General features: G+C 41.2%; 2 protein-coding genes across 2 annotated transcripts; one reads left to right on the plus strand and one right to left on the minus strand.

The window, feature by feature from the left end:
• Positions 1-2,544: 2,544 nt before the first annotated feature.
• Positions 2,545-6,613, minus strand: rpl14 (ribosomal protein L14). Its single transcript, XM_041955406.1, has 6 exons — positions 6,567-6,613; positions 5,795-5,896; positions 5,605-5,699; positions 4,969-5,068; positions 3,762-3,815; positions 2,545-2,640 (listed from the first exon to the last, which is right to left on the minus strand). Exons 1-6 carry the CDS (start codon positions 6,567-6,569, stop codon positions 2,581-2,583), a joined length of 414 nt encoding a protein of 137 aa, XP_041811340.1. The 5' UTR covers positions 6,570-6,613; the 3' UTR covers positions 2,545-2,580.
• A 3,774-nt stretch (positions 6,614-10,387) lies between these two features.
• Positions 10,388-12,285, plus strand: LOC121619917. Its single transcript, XM_041955858.1, has 5 exons — positions 10,388-10,522; positions 10,655-10,684; positions 10,769-10,877; positions 10,964-11,137; positions 11,339-12,285. The coding sequence occupies exons 2-5, from the start codon at positions 10,659-10,661 to the stop codon at positions 11,963-11,965; spliced, it is 936 nt and encodes a 311-aa protein (XP_041811792.1). The 5' UTR covers positions 10,388-10,522; positions 10,655-10,658; the 3' UTR covers positions 11,966-12,285.
• The last annotated feature ends 11,415 nt before the right edge of the window (positions 12,286-23,700 follow it).

Genomic DNA, 23,700 nt, shown 5'->3' on the forward strand with positions numbered 1-23,700 from the left:
TAAAAGCAACGTCCTTCGGTAGCTCCAGTCGAATAGTACGAGATAGATGTATTTTAGTGACTTTATGGGCTGTAAAAAGCAGCAATTAATTTTATGATCTTACTGTTTTTTTTAACACTGTTTGCAATCATTATTAAGATGTGATTTATTTAGATTTGATATGTTGACCTTTTACTTTGGATTTCATCTTCTTTCCTCATTTACTCATCACACCTTTTGGACCTCAGACAACTAACCTCCTCAATAGATAATTAACTCATCAAAAGCTTTTAGAGGAAGAGAAAAGAGAGGGTTTAAATTATATATATAATTTGTCTTATGAAGCTAAATTAGCTAAATTACAATTATATAACAACTAACACAGAGGCACAGAGGTAGAACTTGTACAACTTGTTTTTTTTTATTTATTTATGTATTTTGCTTTCAGTAAGAACATCTTAGGAATAAATAACTCTAAAGCTGTGAACAACAAACCAGCGTGTGTTTTCAGTATCAGTCTATAAAACTAAATAAATATGGTAAATCTAGGCAATGACCTCAATGTGTCAGTATTCATATTTTTTTTCCAGATCCTTGAAGACATCAAGATCAGCTTCACTTTTCGGCTGCCTTACAGGCATAAATTGGCCACTCTTTTTGTCATGCTTTTATTTTTTGCGCGGGATTGACTAGTTTTCCGGTGTCTTTACCTGTGATTGACACCTCTATCATCACTGCGCCTCGGCACTTCATCTCTGACGTCAGAACTACGCTCAGAGAAAAGCGTGTTTATCAGGCCCCACGATAATAACACAAATGTGCTCTGGCCTTATCTGTACCCGGCCTGTGTTCATGTTCGGATCGTGGTAGAAGGCATTCAAACTGTAAGAGTTACAGATAAAACTGGTATTTACAGTGAAAATCAGACCACACAAGAACAATGGGTCATTATCAGATTTTATACTCTAGATCAAATCCGAGCGAGCTGTCATTCAGGCCACAAAGTGAGTTGGCCCCAGGCCTCCTTCACCACTCAACTATCCTCCGCCACATTTCTCAGGCTGCCAGGGAGGATTCCAAGGCCTGTTGTGTGGTGGTGGGAGGGGAGGTGTGTTGGCATCAACCCTGTGTCCCTTTTCTCTGCACTGAACCAGCTGGGCAATGTGCAAGCATGCAGTTATGTAATATTTACAAGCTCCTCTCTGAGATTTGAAGTGGAACCTCTTTGGCTGGTGGCAGCATCTCCTACCACGCTGGTTCACTTCAGCCAGGACTGGGCTGCAGGCCCCTCTATAAAAAGATTTGTTTTTAATGAGCATCTGTTTCAAGTCAAGGCCCTTGGTGGCAGGCAGCACTGTGTGGTGGTCTGTTTGACTGACAGCACTTCAGTTTAATAATTATGAATTTCCTTCCATCACCACACCCTGACAGCAAGCAGTTCATCCAAGTGTTCGGTCAACAGAGGTCTTCACTTTGCAAAATCAAGCTCATGCATCTGAAGAGGTATTACCTTGGTTTTGTGCTTCTTTCAAGTCAATTGGAAAAAAAAAAAACGAAAAGACAAAGGGGTCATAGTCCACCACTGGCCGGCACTGCCATCTAGTGGAGAGAGGTGTTCTTAGCGCTAAACAAACAACACAATCTTGTTATTTAGTCCAGGGAGTCGCTTTAAATATGGATTTGGTACATGTTTTAAATCAAATTACTTCAAACATTGCCAGGGCCGTAGTGAAGACAAACTTAGTGGATTGTCCATCAATCCTGATCAAATTAATCACAGGCCAAGACTAGATGACGAACAGTTGGTAATGACCACAATGCATGTGAGTATTACAGTACATGAAACTCAACAGTCAAGTAGATCTTCCTGCGGGAGCTCTGCACCAAGTATTTTAAGTGGTTTTAAAGATTCTTGGATCAACATAACTCGGACTAAGTTTTGAAGTGTGCAGCGAAAACTCATTTTTAGCTGAGTGTTATTTGAACTGCCGGTGACCCTGTCCTCAACTCTGGACGACTGATCATTCTCTTCATCTAGAGAACAATCACTATGCCCGAGACATTACAGCTTTAAAACACTCCACACCTTTGTATTATTTAATAGCATGCTATGTATGTGGCAAGAAACAAGGAATCTGGGTGGGGTAGGGTTATATAACAACCCTGACCTCAGTGTATTTACCACTGATCCTGTGGTTTTAACTTACTGAATGTCACTGATACCTTCCAAACAGATCCTTCAGGTTAATGACCAAGGTGAGCAACAACAGATCTGGCTGAAGCACTACAGCACTGGATGAAGGTTGGCCACCGTCAGACTACATTCTGCATACAGCTGGATACATCACTGATTCTACTTGGGTCCAAAAATGTGTTCAGTTCAAGAGTATATTCTGCAGCACCCTTCACATTTGAAATATTAACGTTTCCATGAAATGTAAAACACTGGAAGTTGGCATTAACCGGTCCATAAAGTTTACTCATAATCACAGCAGAGTTGACAAATCTACTCGAGCCATTACATGTTTTGTCAAGTGGACAAAAAAAGCAGAGAAGACACAGAAGAACAATTGAACAGGAGATTTATTTAGTGAAAACTGTTCACTTCTTTGCTGCCTCCTTCTGGAGCTTCTTCACCTCATGCTTGATGATCTTGTTCCTCTGCAGAAACAAAAACATTAGGCGTATTAATTAAAAATCATAATGAAAAACTGCTGTAGGATCAATACACTTTACACCTAGACTAGAGAACCATAAAAACCAAAAAAGTGAGCACTGTAAATAACACTAACTTGACTATGCTTGCTCACAGGCACAAGTAATAATTATTTTTAAGAATGAAGGAGGGAAACCCCTGTTTAAAAAACATACCAGTACGTGTGAATAAATTTGGCATAAACCAAACTGACCCTTCATTAATGTCATTAGCCGCAGCTGTTGAGTCAGCCATCTGTGAAAAGGCTCTGATCACATTCAACACAGCCTCATCAAACGGCAGTATAACAAAACCTGCCTCACAGAGCGAGCTGGACAATGGTCAGGGTACATTTGAGAGCTGGCCTCACTAAATCAACCATGCTCATCCATCTCATAAAAGTGTGACCCCTTTTAACTCATTTCATAATTAACTATACAGTGTTTTTATTAAAATGAAAGACACTGTACCTAATGAATCACATGTAAAATGAACACATTGAGAGCAATGTGTTGTGTCAAAGTTAAAACAATTAGTCCAACAGAGAACAGGGATGCTGCCGCAGCTAAAGCTAACTGAGCTTAGAAAAATCAATTATCTAAAATAAAAAATTAAAGATAAAAATTGTTATATTATATATTCATTGTTTCAACATGTTAAATTAGGTGAAGAAAAGTATACCGGACATTTACACGTATGTTAATAAAGCCTTTAAAACCTTTCCAGCATTCAGTGTTTGTGTAGTGAAACGTGTCCATTCAGTTGATTTGTGCTTGACAGAAGTGTTTGCGAGCAGGTGGTGCTAGCCTGCTCCTCCTGGCTTCTTTAAAATTGTTCTAATTTGCTTGTCCAGTTCAGATACTTGCCAATCTAACATCAGTTTGCTGCGGATGTCTGCGTTTTCCTGAGCAGATGCACTGGGACGCATTTAGACTGAAGTCGGGAATAATGACTCAGTAACTATTGACTTCCGGCTTGCAGTGCATTGCAGCATAAGCTCATGTTGTTTTGCTGGCCTGCTGGTCTTTCAGTAATGAAAGCAGCCTAAGTGAGATAATTTAGTAGTAACAGTCTCTGCTGCACTTACCATCCTCTTGGCTTTCATCACCTTGTAGCGGTCAAAGTCGGTCATTTTGGCCCTCTGCAAAAATAACCAAGAAGACTGGGTCAGGGATACAACCTGAATCACCTTAGCTCAACATAATTCAGTTTTGTGACCATGCTTGGCCATGCTGGTGTGCAGCATTAGTACACAACCTCAAAGTGGGGAAAACCACTTTAATGGAGTGTAGACACCACAGATAAGTATTGGGAGAAATAAACAAGGAGTTTAAACAAGGCAATTGTGTATTATGACGCATGTGACATTATCCAGACTAACTTATGAGTGTTGGTGAGGCGGACAATACATCTCCAATGTTAAAGATGTGTTAACCAATCTACAGTTTCCTATAGCTGTTGGAGGGGAAGTGGGTGGTCTCCACTAAACAAAAGGTAGAGGCCTCATTTCACACATGAAGGGTCATATGGTTAGTATGTTTAGACCATCATCTAGTACCTGAATCAATCACACAGAAGACAAGATGCCATCAGGATCTGTCAGGCGCAGCTCTGTAGCTGACAGTTGATAGTCATACACTAAGCTGTTATACACCAGCTGGATGCACATTTTATATTAGATACTGGATAAAATTAGTTTTCATCTTAAATTGGCCAGCATCTGGAGGGAAACCTTGCAGTGTATTAACTACCATGTTAGTACCCATGGCCTTTTATCTTGACACATGAGCAGCATGTGTCATCTGTCACACATGGCAATGAAGTCTAACTATAATAATACAAACCACCACTGCACCTACCCTAAATACCACCCAGATGCTTTGATAACACACTCAGGTGAGATGGTAACCTATATCTATAACCCTGGCTTTGACAATAAGAGTCAATGATGGCATGTAAAATATACATTTCCAGAATAACACAACTCAAATTCAGTGCATGTTTATTCATGTTTGCCAAATAACAAACTGACCAATTTCTACCTACAGTTTACGAAACAGCTACAGACTTAATGAGTAAAACCCCAACTTGTCCAATTCGAAACAGACATTTCCAATATGTACTGTACCATGTCTTAAATAACACAATACCCTATGCTGCAGAAGCCAAGAAATCCAACAGCAGAACCATGAAACTGCTATTGCTGAAATGATGTCTCTCTCATATGTGCCTTTATTACAGTACCTTCTAAAGCCTAATATGATAGTGACCAGAAACACAAACACAGCCTTTACCTTTTGTCTTGCCTCGATCTTCTTGGCCCAGCTGCTTTGATCCCACTTCTCGTTGACTCCAGCCTTCTCCCAGGCTTTCCTCACAAACTTCTGGCGGGCACTGTGAACAATCACACAGTCAGTACTAACACTAGAGACATCGTTAATGTTTCATCACATATAACCACTTAAAAATACATTTCTAAAACCCTTGACACCAGATTCATGTTGACACTCAAAAGCCCTGTTCAAAGTTGGACCTATGTGAAGTGATGTGTTCAGTGGTCAACTGGACAATTCTTAACAGAATTACTACAATCAAGGTAGTCACATTGGTGCATTTATGCAAGTATATGTAAGTATACCATGGACATAAATCATCGGTTGGCTAACATTATAGGCCACCTTCTGAAATAGTGCAACTGCAGTAGGTTCACCAATATATGGAAACTCAGCTATCCTTAATGACCAAAAAAAGGATATATTTGAACAGATTATCATTTTAGAACTAGGCTAATACTCAATGTGCACATAACCGGATTTGCAGAGAAACGGTAATAAACACATCCTTAGGTATTTTCAATTTGGCTTTAAGTGATAATCTCTATTGAATTTTACAGAATTACGGATACGGATCTGACCAGTGCCCCCACTCACCTGTGAGGTACTTTGATGACATAGTCTGTGAGCTGCATGCACTTGAAGGGCATGGCTTGCCTCTTCACGCCTGTGCATGGACCATCAACAAGAGCCTGAAAAGCATAGCGGACAGACAAGAAACAATCAATATCAATATGTTGAATGTGGGGCTAACACTGATAACTCAGCTATCCTTCGGGGCGCTCACCCTGTTTTGGTCGATGACATCTACAATGGCCACCAGCTTGCCAGCATGGGGTCCGAAAGAGATGTAGGCAACACGGCCGATCTCGACGAAGCGTTTGAACACCTGAGAAAGACACCAGAGAATAGCACATAAGAAATGACTGAAAGTGAAAAGCAGGCCGGCTGTCTTAAACTTGGATAACGTTCGTTAAGTGCAGTATTTTCTTGGACCACAAAATACAAATAAAGATGCACAACACGAGTGACCTACTTCTACGACGACAGGTAAGTGTTCAGGCTGAGGAAGTATGCGACTTATAGCATGCCCAGCCTGTAATATTCCACTTTATAGCGACAGCTGATACATACTGTTACAGTAGCTAATGTTAGCTAGGTTAGCTAGCTAACGTTAATGTTCTTGCTAACGACTTACGTGCTGTTCACAAAACGGGACTGGATTGAACAGTGGGTATAAAATTAATTTCACTTGAAAAACGTCGTAAGCACATGATAAAATCTGATGTTCTGGGGGCCAAATAAATGTAATGGGTTTGCTTAACCGATCAGTTCTCGGCCCTCTCGACGTAAAGGACCACGTTGTAATGCGGGCAATAGCCGACATCTTACAGACATAGCGTTAAAACTTTAAACAAACCTACATTCCCTCATTAAACACTCCACAAATATGCATTTGAGTGTGTTAGCAACAGACAGTACTGTTGTTGTTCCAGAACAATGGTATATATAAAAAGAAATTTGACTTAGAAATGCTAAAACTCTCATGGCGAACTCACCATGATGGCAGTCCGGGAGCAGAAAGGACGTTACAGTTTCCGCCTGGCGCACATAGAGCTTCCGCTTAATCGGTACGCATGCGCAGTGTGTTTTGAGTTTATATTTTGACATAAGCGTCTTAAAAACAGCCTTTCGGTGTTAAAAATGAGCTACCATTTAAAGCTACTTACAAAGTAAGATTAATCTGATGCAAAATAGATGTAAAATATGTTATAGTCCATCAGATTAAAAACTTCTGCGTCACACTCTCTTGTTGCCTTCAGGGACACTGTGAAATATCTAGATTATTGTGAGTAGAATCAACAAAAACTGCTCAGCATGGTAAAGTTAGTCATAAACACAACGAAGAAAGCCCCAATTTATATAAAGTTTTATTGTTTTTCGAAATGGAAAAATGCAAATTGTAAAACTTGGGGAGGCGTGACCAACCTTTCCCCAACTTTGCACAATCTGCCTCTATGCCTCTATAACCCCGACTTCTTAAGGGAAAACATGCAGAAAGAAACCTGGGAGTACAACAGGGTCCTGTTTGTCATATCCCCGGACGTGCCGGATGGAAATTGAGACCAACGGTTCACTGAAATAAGGCGCTTGTAGTTGAAACGTTTGATGCGCACAGCTCTTGAACGCAGCACAGGAGCTGGGGGTAGCGAAACTGAAAGAAAATGTTTTCTCTGATACCATAATTTCCTTGAGGGGGGCGAAGGCTTCAGCTTATTCTCCACCTGAGGTAAGTACTCTTGCTCTTGGACTTATTTAAATAACGTAAACGATCAAGGATTTGTGTCACACCGATGTGTTAATTTCAGACTGTAGGTTATCTCTGTTAAAATAGTGTAGTAACAATAACAGTGATTACGGTGAACAAGGCGTACACATGTTTTTTTTGAGGGGGGGTTGTTATACACCTAAGTGAACATTGTTTTTAAATGTAAGATTCTTAAATGTGACATTTCTGATTATCAGGAAGAACAGAGGCTGCTGTCCGTAGCTTTTGATTCTGGCCGCAGGAGACATGCGAGAGGAAATGTTCCTTGTTGTTATATTGGGCACTGAAAGTCAAGTCAATACATGATTTTAATTGCATCGTACTGTCAGTATTTTAGTGAAAATTTTGAGTATTTTTGCCTACTTCTAACAATACAAATGCTTTCTAGGTGACAGAGAGGCAGAATGGCTCATGGTCCAGTAAAGTTCAGCACGTAAGTACCAGCTTTGTGTTCTGTTCAGGGAGTTTTAAATAACAAGATGCTGCAGAAGTAATCCACCTTTCCTCCCTGTAACTCGTTCCGGTGCTTTTACAGTAGTGGCCAGTTTGAATACTGGAAAGTAGTTTAAATGTAAGGCGGCTACAGCATTATTCCCATACTGAGCCAAGTCAGCATTATGCCACTTAGACATGTATATTCTGTCCTGTTGTCATCATCACTACAGCTTACTCTTCTTACAATGGCCCAGTAAACACTACTGTGTCTTAGCCTTGCCATATCTCTTTTCTGTGATCTTTTCTACCTTTCAGGCCGGCGTCTGATATACTTCATTTCCTGCAAAGCAACAGGGGTAGGCACAGGCAGACCACACAATGTCTTTACCTCACACATAAGAGAAGTGTGCTATCATAAGTTTCATCCACCAAACTCCTCTTGCCTGACATTGTGCTGCAGGTCCAAATTACCTGACATGGGTGTCAGACCTCATGTCCACGTGGAAACGCAAGACTTGCGCCTTAAAGAATCCAGCAGGTGCCACGTGGTTGATAGGAGACCTGGATGACACCGTCTACAGAGGGAAGCACAGCGTGGTGGATGGGTGGGGAAAGTTCTACCTTCCGGAGATAGTAAGCATGCAGGTTGTGGGTGTGGTGGAGGGGACCTCGTTCCCGTGTGACCAGCTCGTTCTGATGACCTGTGAGGATGGAAAGATGTACGCCTACGATGGAGAGGAGCTGCATTTGGTGGCGTCAAGCCTGGAGCAGCTATTTGAGAGTGGAATAGAGTACCCAGCATCCAAGAGCTACTACAACGGAGAGGCCTTCAAAGATATGGTAAGAAGAAGTTGCTGACAACAAATATCGCTTTGTTTTTTTGGCATATATAGTTTACTCTCTTTTATTATTTTCATTACTTGTTCTCTTCTTTTTCTTCCTTTCTTTGTTATTTACCTCGGTTATGTGTCTCTATGGAGCCTCACATCCTGAAAGATGATTAATCACCTGTGGGTACTGACAGCCCCCTTTTTTTATTTTTGGCGTTGTCTGTTGCATGTAGACTGAGAAAGACTGGGATAAAGTGAGGAAGGGTGCCGTGGGGAAGAGTTTGGACCAGGCGCATCATAAACTGGTGACAGCAGAAAAGTCCAAATTTCTGGAGCAGCTCAAATCCTCCTCTGGTGGGTATCTTTACCTTTGCTACAGGGTGAAGATCAAGGTGTGCTTAGTTACGGCCCTAGCGCTTCATTTCTGTGTCACACTCATATTTACTCTGTGTTGAGTGATCTGACGTGTTTCTTCTCTCTGTCGCCTCTCCAGGAGCCAGCAGCTGATGCGTTTGGTTTTTGTTCTGTTTGTGTTGATAAGTGTAAAACATGTATAAATAAACCCCACTGTTGCATTAATCGTTGACACGCTCAAAGTTGTCGATCTTTTTTTGTGGAATTCATGGAGTCACACAGGCAGACAGATGGAAGGACAAACCTAAATGAATCAGTGGACGACCGGGATGTATGCACATGCTTTCATGCACAGTGTCAAGGGCTCAGTGAGTGGTTTGATGAAAATGATATGACTCCTACGCTATGGCCTTCACGGTCACCAGATCTCAGTTCAGCCGAACCTTTTGGTAATTTTGAATCAGCGTGTTAGTGCTCTCCACCACCATCGTCAAAACACCAACTGAAGGAATACCTTTTATTCTCTCATTTGTATTTTTGTCTTGCTTTTCAGCAACAGGTCAAAGTCGGATACGTCAGTTTTTTTCAATGATAACTGGGTGATTATGGAAAACAGCCCCCCAGTTTTAATAGCTCTTTTTTTTTATTGTTTTAAATGTGAAATTCTCAAATTCTTGCTGTTTGTTGAAAAATCCACCTGAACTTCTGCATTTTACCATTTCCAGACTCCTTTTAAAAGCTTCCTGCCACAACAACATTCACACTGACACTCTTCACCATTGATCTACCTTAGAGATAATATCTTAATGGATTCGAATTAATTAATTAATATTTAACAACGCCGAAAATAATGGCCGGCCAATCGGATCACCTCTGTTTTGGTTTATTTTTTTGTGTGGCACAAATATAATAAGACACACATATAATAAGACCATTTTAAACGTAGTATTATATAATACAGGTAATGTTATCCTATTGTTCATCTGTGGTATTGAAACTTTTATTAACCAAATATAAGGGGTTTTTTTTCACCTCTACTTTTGACAATAAAAGTGTTTTCTTGTTGAAAGTGTGAACTGTGAAAAATGAATAAATAAATAAATAATTTTCCGTTTCGTTCATGCTGGCCGAAATGTGCACTGATACACCACAAGACATGAGGAAGTGCGCTTTAGACTGAATTTAGTGACAAGCTTGAATGATTGAGAGGAGTTCCCATGGAAAACATACACCCAGACACTAGAAACAATTCCAAAATGCTACCAAAAGAAAGCTTTAACATCAGCCACCGTGCTGAGTCACAGCCATTAAACATGCACAGTAGAGCACAGCTCGAAGCTCTCTCTTATCAGCCATGCTTCAGTTAGTTGGCTTTCAGTTCCCTTTTAGCGCCACTCCCAAGTACATAGTACACATCCTGAGTCTTGAGCAAGAGCAAAGTCAACTGTGTCCCTGTACAGTGACATTACAAGACTTCCTTCTGTTTCTACATCATGGTGGGTTGAAACAGGGGGCAGGGCTTCGCTCTTACTTTCTGTTTCACTTACTCATCACCAACAGTACATTGGTGAGTAGCTGCTTTTCTACGGTTTCCACTGCCAATATTTTCTACCATGCTAATTGAATTCCACCTTACTAGTTGAATTTCTGTTGTCGGTGACATGTGTCATTGTTGTAATGTGTCCTGTCTTCTTTCCAGGCGGATGGCTTTTGCACAGAGGATGACGAGGTGAGTCAGCTGATTCCCTGAACAACAAGTGGTTACTGCTACAGTCTGCTTTATAATGCACACCACTGATGTTTATTGTTTTAGGGAAGAAGAATTCCTGAAAAAGAAAGACCTTTTCAGAAGGAATGCTTTCTTGATTATCAAAGAAATGGTGGGCCTGAGTTCAGCACACCCCTCAGTGTTCGTGGATGAGGTATGGCTTATGAACCTTTCAGTTCCATCATACCTCTTGGTCTCATACAACACAAAAACCTCTCTGAATGTGTTTTCACATCACAGGTTCTTCACAGCATCTTCTTTTTGGGAGAGATCAACACGCCGCAATATACCCCGAAAGATATTGTGACTGATGACGACATGTTGAATGTGTTGAAGGGGCGTTACCCTCAGCCTTTTAAATACTATTCCTCTCAACTACCCAAGCGGAGTCCAATTTCCTGTGTGCTAGACATGGTAAGATCATACTTTGTCATAAGATAATACAATTGTTCCTTGTCAAGGTGTATAGCATTGCTTCTTCACCTGACCATGCTCAAATATTACAGTTTACGATCAATGCACATCATAGTATTTCACAAACAAAAGCATGGCTCAGTAAATGAAATCGCATTTGTGGCGATCAGAGCACTTGATAATATTTGTGACTGCTTGCAGATTGTTCTCCTGCTTAAACAAGAGAGTGAGAACAAAATAATCGAAAGGCTGCAAAAGCTGATCCTTCAGCTGAAACAGGATGAAGCAACAGAACTGGTCTCCTCCACCATCTGTGTCTCTCAGCCCAACAAGACCCCAAATTCAGGCAGGTACTATGGAGTGTCCATGTCCACTGCTGGCCGTAATCCAGGCCGAATCATGATCGCTGCGTCCTGTCTTAGCGCCTGGGACAGCTACGTAGCCGGTGCGGTGATGACCTACTATCCAAAGAAAGAAAAGAAGCCATATTTTGATGGAACCATCAAGCTTCCAGAGCAGGTCAGGTGTCAGGCATTCAGCCTCAGTCAGGGGAGAAAGATGTCTCCTTGCAGATCATGTGGGAATCTGTTCGGTTTGACGACGAGTGAAAAACAAGAGTGGCCCTATGGCAACTGTGCCGAAGTTGAGAGTGTGAGCAACTTGCTTAAAAATGAGAGCGAAGTGAAAGAGCAAGCTCGACCAACGTCTGAGACGTGGACAGAAGCCAACAGGCAGAAGGCTAAAGAGAGTGTCTTGAAAGAGCTCAACGCTTCTCTGCGCATGCTGAAATTTAAGTGGGATAACAATTTCTACACCCCACAAGTTTAATGCTAAAAAAGGGGAAATTATTGCATATTAGATGTCGACAAGTACAGTTCTTATGGCCCTTTATTATAAAGTGACCAGATAGATCTCTTTTGATGTGATTCTGGATCAGTAAAAATTCTCTGTACTGAAATTCCTACTTTTTTGATTAGAGCTGTGAACATATCATGCTTCATCACTGCAAACTGAAAACGCTTCAGCATATTATGACCATAACAATAAAGATATGAATGCAGGTAGTCAAATGTGTGTCAATGAAGAAGATGCAAAAGTTGATGCATTAATCATGTTACTCACAATAAAATGATGGAGATGTAAACTCAGGTTCATGATTTGTGTTTGTTTTATCTCCTGAATCGTCAAACGTTTGGACACACCCTCTCAGTCAGTTTTTTTTCCTTCTTTGTATTATTTCTAAATTGTAGAATAATACTGGAGACAGTTCTCTTGTTGTTGGTCTCCCTCAGTAGTGGTTTCTTTGCACCAATTCCACCACGAAGCACTGATTTATACAGTCTCTTGTGGACAGTTTATGAGGTGCTTTCTCACACCACCTCCACAAGGTCGAGGGCTGGAGGTCAGAGCTCGCCTTAACCAGTCTGTTAAGTCTCGCCCTGTCAGCAGTCAAGATGCTGAATAAGAGTAAAGTACTTGAAGGTGATTTCTCCATGAAGACAGAAAACGTGATGACCACGAAGATCAATAAAAGGTCAAAGTTTACTAAGGCAACATTGTCCAGTTTTGGTCAAAAAACAAAAACACGCTGCCTTGAAGGGATGTAGCTGGACAAAATTGTGTGGAAAAACTTTCTTGTGTGATGTAATTTGCCGTAGTCTTTAAGTGAGGTAACACCTGTGATTAAAATAAAGCTCACTCATCAGGCTTCCTGTGTTTGGCAGTTATCAAAAGACCAGAAACGTAAAGTTTGGAACAAACCTGATTCTATTTGCAGAGACTGATCAGGCAACAAATCCATTTCTCTTAATATCCTATAAATTGTCAATGTCAGTCATTTTCTCTTGATAATGATCCTTGCTCCCAACCTCATCCTCAAGATGCTTCATTTTGATCACAGTCCTTAAGATGTATGAATGCAGAAAACACAGTGTTTGCTGTCTTCATAATGCAATGTACAACTGGAACAGTTTAAACTACAGTGCGAGTTGTACTAAAGCATGTTCATCAGTGTAAAGTGACAATGTCCAGAGACAGCGGACTAACTGAAACCTATTCATATCAAACTGTGGACACTTCTTCTACATATCAAACATGACCTAATGATTAGCACTCAAGCTCTTAGTGACAGCTGATTTCAACAAGTGTTTTTACTCCACTGGGTTTGTCTCAGTGGTACACATGCACCACTAGATGGCAGCAAATGCACGTTCACTTCAAATCTGCTACAAGCTCAAACTCAAAATCATAATTTCAGTATCTGCCAAACTGTTGAGGACTTCATGCCAATAACAGCAACGCCTTCTCCTCACTCTGTGCATTTTAATGGGATCAGGAAAAGCAGTGTAGACACTTAACTGTTTTGTTGGGATCCTTTGACTTCATAAGTTACTTCTTCTCCCACCTCTGACTGGCCAGGCTGACGAAGACAGGCAGCATGCTTTGATCCACGTAATGATTTTCCCAAAACCAAACAAATAATTCACATTCATCTGTCTTAACGTGGGCATATTCACTGCTTGGGAAATAGAGTTTATGGCTTCAATTGAATGAATTTACCCAAAACTGTGAGAACTGATGCAAACAAAATAAAAAAATAAATCATTGCAGGCTTTTACAGATTGTTTTGGCCAACTGTGGTCAGGCAAGAAACTCAATCAGGACAAATCTGGATTGTATTTTTGTACATCCACCACTTCATTAAAGCCAAATGTTGCCAAACTAACTTATCATTATGTTGGCCTGTTTGTACTTGTGCTCTGATTTTTGCCAAGACGTTCGCTGCTGAATCAGAAGTCTCGAGAACCAAACAAAATGTCATTCTTCTGGTGATGGGAAATGCGATTTATTTTCAGCTGCTACGTCATAGACGCTTTGTCTGGCTTTTCCTGTGGCCCTCTCTCCAATAACATGTTTGTTTTCAGGTCTATATTTGTGCAGCCAACTGCCACCGATGGGGGAAATCCTGTCTGACCTCTCAGCCCGTTCTGACGAAAACACGGGCACTTGGTGACGTCCAGGAGACAGAATGTTAATTTTTCTTGAAGCCTTATGCAACTCTTAGCTCTAATCTTTGTTTGAACAGGCAATCCTCGGTGCCTTACGGAAATATAAGGCCTTAGCGTGGAAGCTGCTGCCTTGTTAGGGCTCTAAACAAACATTCTTTACTATGAGAGCACAAACACCGTATGCACACAGATGATGGATGCTGCATCACACTTGCGTGCACACACAGACGCACGCAGATGGTTGCAGTTAGACTGTAATATTTTCACTGACGTTGCCCACGGTGCTTCATGTCTGGAAAATCTGAGTCATGCTTGTTTGACAAATCATCTCTGATCTAATGTAGGCTTTGTTAAATCACCCTATAATGCATTAAAGCATGTTTATAAGTGAAACAGATGCTCAGATAATTGACTCACATCAGCATCTCTCCACTCATATGTGAGGACTGCAGCGACAGTGTGATTAATTGTCCAGTATCCAATCACTCTGTAACAAAACTATTCCTTCTCGAGGCTGGTCATTCATTTAGTTGCAAATGTGCTGAGAGAATTTAGACCAAAGTAGATAATAACTGCATGAAAACAGCTGCCAATTTATTAGGTACACCTAGTATAAACTAAGGCAGTCTAATACGAAAGCCCTGCAATAGATCCTGGCTTCATTAAGGTTATAATACTCAGTTTATGGTGAAACTGATTAACAAATGCCTAGTGTGGGCTCTCCAAACTGACCCCACACAATATGATGCCCCCCAGCACAACATCTGTTGTTGCTGTTTTGCCCTGCTCATGTTGGACTTGTGCTGGAAAAGGCATTGCTGCTTGCCTGCATGTGCACACAGATTGCGTGTAACAATATCAATATAAGCAAAGCTAAAGTAACTTTGTCAGCGGCCACATTTGCAACTTTTAGCACAAAGAATGGTGGGTCTTTCTTACATTGCAAACAAAGCATAGGGTAACAGGAACATTTGGTGGCAAGCTGCTCTTTTTCTTATTGACTGGTTGGGTTTCTCTGGTTTATGTGCGAGTGAGCAGCACTGCTAGCACTAGCCATAGCATCAGAAGTATGGTTAGGGATCAGAGACTTGGTACCTTGATGCCAAAAGTAAAGAAAACACCTAACTGAGCTAATGCAGAGTGTACATAGGCATGGCCAATCATTTGCTGCTGTGATGATGATTACTGATCATGGCAAAAGAAGCTGCAAACATTAGCCAATGTTAGCTAGCAAAGCTAATATTAATGCTTCACCTATTGTTTCAGTATGCTCTAGCATCACTAGCAGTCTTTGAAATATGACGACGAATTAGACTTCAGGAAGTCACTTTTCCAGGCCAAGATGTAGGCCAGCACATAACTACTGTAAACCTAATCATCTCATTTTTACATCTCTGTTTTTGTAGGGATTAAAGAAATGAGATATGAAATGCAATAATTCTGGTAGGCGGATTTTGTTACCCTCTCTGTTGGACACAGCCAGGACAGAGCTGTTTCCAGTCCTGCTAAGCTACGCTCACCGGCTACTGGTGGTAGCTTCAGATTTACCCACAGACAGAGTGGTATTAATCTTCTCATTGAACTTTTCGCAAGGAAGCAAAAAGCATAGAAAAATAGCTTTTGATTTGTATTTTGAAAATGTTTTGTGTGGACCTCGCAGCTGAAGCCATCACTTCAGATCCCATCCCCTCACAAATGTATTGTATGTGGGTTGGTACAGACTCAATGATCTGCTACTCCGTGTGTACTGGACCTTTTGTAGCGCTAATGCTAAGCTCTTCCTGGTATGTACCAATCCCTCTGACCACCCAGTCAACAATATGTTTGTTTGGGAGTAAACACTGAGAGCCAGAGAGCTGTGTTATGTGTGTGTGTGTGTGTGTGTGTGTTTGACAAAAATAGTATCAAAGTAAGTTATTTCTTGTTGGGACATACTGAAACAGGCCAGTGCTTGGTACACACATCCGGCGTGGTTAACAATAGCTTTTGTGAGTAAATTTGTGTGTGTGGGTGTGTGCGTGTGTGTGTGATGTTGCTGCGTCTGTGTGCAACCACTGATCCAGACTGCAACCACTGATCCAGACTGCCGGGCAGTCAAGGCCAGGCAGCAGCGCAGCAGGGGGTTCGAGGGATTTCGACGAGGCAGCTGCCATCGGACCACCACTTCCCATCATGCCGTTCAGTATGGCCGGTTCTGAATGGGTGACTCAGCAAGCCCTTGACGGACATTTTCATGTCACTGCTCTGTAACAAAGAAAGGAAAGAAACACAAAGCTCCCCAGTGTGAGTGGAAGACGCCAGGCCTTCCCCACCAATCAGAGTCCAGCTGTTGCTTCTTTCTCTAATGATGACTGTGTGTCTCGTGTAGATCGTGTATGTTTTCCTGCACTGTTCTGCTGGATTGTGTACCACCACGTGTATGCCATTCTCACGCTCATTCACTTTGGCACCACAGAGGGTCTAACAGATTTGCTACCTAAGCAAAATCCTGATTTTTTTTTTCATGTGTCATGCTCAGCCTTCCTTGTGGGGCCAATTCCATTTTTCTCACCAGGTTAACCACAAATAAAAAGAACAATATGAGACATGAGTGTTACTGTAGCACAAAGTGGGGGGATTTTCTCCTCTCTGGTACATAAAACCTGACATGAAATCATTTGTAATGGGTTGCTGCTGGAAAACGCAGCAAGCTCGCCAGCGTCAGTGCGGGTCTTATATAACAGGCCATATACAGAGCAAATGGGCCCCAGCCCTAGTGAAGCTGTCATCTGCTGGAGTAGTAAAACAATGGGAGTGAAGGGTGAGAGATAACAGAGCACCACCCCTGCTGTGATAATAACACTGTGCAATGGCTATATTTAGGGGCTCACTTTGACAAAATTGCTTGGTGTGTGTGTGTGTGTGTGTGTGTGTGTGTGTGTGTGGTGTGTGTGTGTGTGTGTGCGCACTGGGCCGCCCTGAGCTCAGAGCTGTGCAGTGCCATGACAGCTTTGCCAGCAAGCTCACTTTCAGATGCACTAATGCGTAAAGTTCCCCCTTCCCCTGCAACAGAGATGTGTGCTGTCAAATGTAAAGATAGGTCGGTAATTTAATAATTTAATTTTATTATAAGTTTGTCCCTTTTAAAAGCGTCCTCATGTACTATATAATGTCATGTTTACCGTGAGTTCCCCTCATAACAATTCATGCCAAATAGAGGGTGAGGACACGCATTCAAGGTATGGTTGCATTCATTATCAGGCTTTCTCTCTCTCTCTCTCTCTCTCTCTCTCTCTCTCTCTTCTCTCTCTCTCTCTCTCTCACACACACACACACACACACACACACTGACCTTTTCGTAAAGGGACATTGTGGCCTTTCCACTACAGTCTCAGGCTGAAGCACACCACTCATTAAACCGGCACCAGAGCTCCCTACCAAGACCTCACCTCCAATAAAAGCAGCTCAGGCAGCAGAATAATGTCTTTTCACTAGATTTTTACTTTGGTTTGAGGCCAGAGGTCCGTTTCACAAAGCAGGTTTACTGAAAATCCGAGTATGTTAACTCTGAGTTTTCTGTTTCACATAGGAAGGTAAGTCAAACCAGAGAAAGAGGGGTAACTCAAGCCTGTTTCACAGACTCTGGGTCAGTTACCGTAGTAACAGACTCTATGAACCTAACCTGGTCGGGACCAGGTTTTACTCAATGAACCTCGAGTTTCTCTGTGTCTCCGCCCTCTCAACCACACACAGTATTTCACTTCCTCATTCATTCATTCAGTCAGCATACGGGTTTTGGCATAGTTCTGCCGTCTGTTATTTGAAAAAAAAAAAAAAACATTAAAAATATCAGTCAGACCACGCATAGATGTTCTTGCTTTTCCAGACAGTTATCTTTTTGAGCGGTACCACAGTCCATCGTCTACATACATAATCTAATCCGTCCTTACATTTGCAACTTTACCAGCCGCAGTCATTTTTTTGCAAATGGGAGTTTTCTTTACAATGTCGGAGATGCAGAGCACTTGAGCAAGGTGACTGTATGCAGGCCGGTGAGAAAAGTGTGCCTCGCCCTGAAACGGCTATTAACTAACCTGAGCAACAGACTGCAATGTGGTAAGCAGCCTAAAGATTTGCACAATTCACTTGTCTCCGTCCTTTAATATACTCTAACTATACATTACAGGAGAGTTTGACGGCCTTCTGCTGTGTGACAGGGGTTACCGTGCGCAAAACTGGGTAGACACTTTTCAGATACCATGGCAGAAGCTCCCTGAAGAGTTAGTACAGAGTTTGTGGAAAGACAGAAAAGGCCAAGTGCCCGACTACGACGAGAAATGATAAGGATTGTGGTCGCCGAGATGATGAAGATTTGCGAGAATCCAACCAAACACAACACCACAGAGATAGCAAAAAGGAAGGTGACCAGGTATCCAAAGTCTCTTCAAGATGTGATTGATCGTGATGTTAATGGACTTGGATATCATTTCCTGGCAAAGCGACTCCAGTCAAGAGTTGAAAATGTCAAACGACCTGACACACCAAAGATAAAGAAACGCAAAGCAGCATCAGATGATGACACTAATGAAATATCTGCCAAACAAAGAGCAAGTGTTAAAGACACATATGGTTGTGTCAACTGCATGCCGAAACATTTGCCACTCCGAGACTGTGGAGAGTCAGCTAGGGAAAAAAAAGAAAAAATTAAGAAGTTTGAAGAGATTAACTTTAATTTAGATGCTATGAAAGAATGAATTAAGTCCACCTATTTCACACAGCATAAAGAGATAAATAATGGTGCAAGCATCCAGAAATTAAGCCAGGAATGGCCATTTTTGTTTAAGGAAGTCGATATGCCAGCACACTTTCAAGAACTGACCAGTGTGAGTTTGACTGAGTCCTTACTTGTGGACAAAAAGGGGTCACGTCTCTTGAACTTCTTCAAGTTGATGCACATAAACACAAACAAGTTCTGGATGCTCTGAAAGAGGTCAGTCCACTGGTTGCTCAGAAGAGTTCATACAGATGGTGCTTCTTTTACTGGCTCATTTTGATGAGAAGGAAGAGCATCTGTTCCATTTTGTCGAGAAGACAAGCCTTGCTGAGGAGGTTCAGTGGAGAGTGTGTCACCAACACCCTGCTTTATTGTGTGTGGTAAGTAAATTGAACCAAACCTGCAAGCTTTCTCCACCACTATACTAGCACCCACTTGTACTTTTGGCTTGTTTACTTTCATGTTAGCTTGTAGCCCACTTTGAGACACTGGCTAACATTTTACCTGATTACAAGTTCTGCCAACAGTAGATTGTATGACTCTCATCCTATACTGAAATAAGTACCATTGAATTTCTATTCATTGTTGTGGCAGTTACTACTGCTTCAACGTACACTACCCAATGGAACTACGGTCAACACTGGAGTTCCTCCAACAGTAAAATTTCTTTCTTTTTAGAATATTAGAAAATGCAAGGCATTTGATATCCCACCTGAAGTTGTTCTTTCTCTCTCTTTTATAAAGGTGTTTCAATAAATCCAGAGAGAGGCACCAAAGTTGAGTGGAAGAAGAAGAAAAAAGTGTTCTTTGTCAATCCCAGAGTCTTCTCTCTGATTTCACAACACATCCCAGATCCACTACTGCAGGGAAAAGGTCCTTAAACTCTTACAGTTGTTATTTTTTTGCTGTTTTTTTTTTTTTTTTTGCTCTGTTGTTGCTTATTTGTACCTTGTTCATCTTGCACATCTTGTCCTAATGTTCTTATTTGCACCCTTATTGTTCCTTATTGTTCTTATTTGCACCTCCATTTGCTGTTTTGTGCTTGCTTTTGTTAGTGCATGTAGTAATTCATCAAGAATTATGCATAATTATACATTCCTTAAGTATATGACTTGTCTCTCTTAAGTGAAATGTTATCTTTTAAAGATTACTTGCAGTCATAGGGAAAAGTATTTCTTAAGATTTATGATGCAAGATCTGAAACTTTTGGTAGAACAATGTTTTTTGAAATGTTAAACATTTTTTAATGGTAAAATATCAAATATCAACGGCATCAATTTATTTCTTTTTTTTTCCACTGTAAATAAAGAAAAAGTTTTACCGTAATTTAACGGTAGAGTTCTGGTGCTGCCAATATTTTACCAGAGAAATAACTTAATGTAAATTTTCAGGTAAAACATTGGGGTTTTCTTTATGGCACGTCTGTCTGATGTAAACCAGACAGAGAGCCTGCACTTCAATCTTAATTATCCTTACATTGGTTACATCTGTCACACAATTCATTAAAAACTATTTTATCGGTTTTTAAATCACCGAATGGCTTCGCCCCCTCCTACCTGCCCAACATGGTTAACATATATGTGCCTGCTAGGTGGTTAGGACTTCTGAATCTGTTGATGCCTTTAAATGAAATCTTAAGTCACATCTTTTCTTTTTACACCTTTTTACTTTGTATCATCAATTTTTGCATTCTAATTTATACTATTTTATTGCATTTCTCTTTATTTTATTTCTTTTTATTGGATTTATTTATTGGTTTTGATTGTTTTATAATGCACGTTGTTGTTTGTTTTTATATATTGTACTATTGTACATAAGCACTTTCTGTTGCATTTTATGCATGAATTGTGCCATATAGATAAAGTGTCTTCTACTTTTCCTCTTCATCATCTTATTTTTAGTATTGAATGGACAGAGATGTGGTTTACAAAATGAATCGCTTTTCGCTCATACGTTTCAAACCTGAAAGTATAAAAAAAAATGTACTTGTTTCAAATGGTGATGTACTTTGGATTCTGAAGCAGTGACAATGAGCAGGCAAGTTCAGTTTTAGCTTAATTTTTATTATTTTCATTATTAGTATTACAGTAATTATTCCAGTACATTATTCCAACAACATATTAAGATTATTACAATTAACAATTTATGATTATTAAATACAGTAACCAATTCTGTTTAAGCATTAATATTAATTATGACTACTATTAAGATTATTGTTTTTGATAACGGAATTTATAAACAATTTATTATTGCAATTTTATTATTATTAATTATAATTTATTTTTGACATATACTAACTAAGTTAATTTTAATTTAATTGTTTTATGATGCACATTACTGTTGTTTGTTTTTTATGGGAAGCACTTTGTGTTGCATTTTATGCATGAATTGTATTAATATTATTGTTATTACTGTTCCAAAATGTATCTATTTTCCCTGCTCCCCTGTTGTACAATGATAGGAGGAACTGGCAGACCCCAGAGTGTCCTGTATCCATTCTGGGACTGCTGAACAGACAGAGGATAAAATCAAAACCAATCCAATATCTCACTGTAGAAGTTGATGGTGTTTGATTTTAACATTTAAATCGTTTGCTTCTTTTGCTGTCTGTCCTCTCCTTCATCGTTTTCCCTTGACCTCTTCCTCGAGCACCCCTGGCCGTGGGTCTTCCTCCTCTTGGCTGACTTCCTCATCAGTCTCTTCCACAGCACTTGTATCCTCAGCCACATCAAGATTGCAACTTCTACGAGCAAGATTGTGACTAGTTGTGGCTGTAACAGTGTCGGAGTTGCTGTCAGGAGACTCATAACACCATCTTGATTTTTTGCTGCTGCTTGTCTTCTCTTTATCTTCATCTCTATCATGCTGTCTTGGCCGTTTCCTGGATGGGCCAGGCAGAGGGTCTTCATCTGCAGCTTCAGCACTAGCACCTTCCTGTCTGACTGGACTTTTTACAGTATTCCTGTATTTTCTTGTATTATTATCTTCACAGTCAGTGACGTCAGTGTCACTGTCAGAAGAGCAGTCCAACTTCGACCATCTGAATTGTTTGCTGTTCCCCTCATCTTCAGCTTCACGTCTGTCATGCTGTCTTGGCTGTTTCCTGGGTGGACCAGGCAGAGGGTCTTCATCCGCATCTTCAGCACTAGCACCTTCCTGTCTGACTGAACTTTTTACAGTATTCCTGTATTTTCTTGTATTATTATCTTCACAGTCAGTGCTGTCAGTGTCGCTGTCAGATGAGCAGTCAAACTCTGACCCTCTGAATCGCTTGCTGCTTTGCTCATCTTTGTCCTCATCTGCATCTCTATCATGCTTTCTTGACCGTTTCCTGGGTGGACCAGGCAGAGGGTCTTCATCCGCAGCTTCAGCACTGGCACCTGCATGTCTGACTGGACAATATACAATCTTCCTGTATTGTCCTGTATTATTATCTTCACAGTCAGTGACGTCAGTGTCACTGTCAGAAGAGCAGTCCAACTTCGACCATCTGAATTGTTTGCTGTTCCCCTCATCTTCAGCTTCACGTCTGTCATGCTGTCTTGGCTGTTTCCTGGGTGGACCAGGCAGAGGGTCTTCATCCGCATCTTCAGCACTAGCACCTTCCTGTCTGACTGGACTTTTTACAGTATTCCTGTATTTTCTTGTATTATTATCTTCACAGTCAGTGCTGTCAGTGTCGCTGTCAGAGGAGCAGTCAAACTCTGACCCTCTGAATCGCTTGCTGCTTTGCTCATCTTTGTCCTCATCTGCATCTCTATCATGCTTTCTTGACCGTTTCCTGGGTGGACCAGGCAGAGGGTCTTCATCCGCAGCTTCAGCACTGGCACCTGCATGTCTGACTGGACAATATACAATCTTCCTGTATTGTCCTGTATTATTATCTTCACAGTCAGTGACGTCAGTGTCACTGTCAGAAGAGCAGTCCAACTTCGACCATCTGAATTGTTTGCTGTTCCCCTCATCTTCAGCTTCACGTCTGTCATGCTGTCTTGGCTGTTTCCTGGGTGGACCAGGCAGAGGGTCTTCATCCGCATCTTCAGCACTAGCACCTTCCTGTCTGACTGGACTTTTTACAGTATTCCTGTATTTTCTTGTATTATTATCTTCACAGTCAGTGCTGTCAGTGTCGCTGTCAGAGGAGCAGTCAAACTCTGACCCTCTGAATCGTTTGCTGCTTTGCTCATCTTTGTCTTCATCTGCATCTCTATCATGCTTTCTTGACCGTTTCCTGGGTGGACCAGGCAGAGGGTCTTCATCCGCAGCTTCAGCACTAGCACCTGCATGTCTGACTGGACAATATACAATCTTCCTGTATTGTCCTGTATTATTATCTTCACAGTCAGTGCTGTCAGTGTCGCTGTCAGAGGAGCAGTCCAACTTCGACCATCTGGATTGTTTGCTGCTTCTCTCATCTTCGTCTTCATCTGCATCTCTATCATGCTGTCTTGGACGTTTCCTGGATGGACCAGGCAGAGGGTCTTCATCCGCAGCTTCAGCACTAGCACCTGCATGTCTGACTGGACAATATACAATCTTCCTGTATTGTCCTGTATTATTATCTTCACAGTCAGTGCTGTCAGTGTCGCTGTCAGAGGAGTAGTCCAACTTCGACCATCTGAATTGTTTGCTGCTTCCCTCATCTACAGCTTCACGTCTGTCATGCTGTCTTGACCATTTCCTGGATTGACCAGGCAGAGGGTCATCTTCTTCTATTCCCTCTATTCCCTGGTTGACTCCAACAGCAACTTCAAGTCCAGCACCATGACCAGCCCCAGCAACTTCTGCATTTTCATTGTTGT

Source organism: Chelmon rostratus, chromosome 16 (genome assembly GCF_017976325.1).
Source record: "Chelmon rostratus isolate fCheRos1 chromosome 16, fCheRos1.pri, whole genome shotgun sequence".
Taxonomy (NCBI): Eukaryota; Metazoa; Chordata; class Actinopteri; order Chaetodontiformes; family Chaetodontidae; genus Chelmon; species Chelmon rostratus.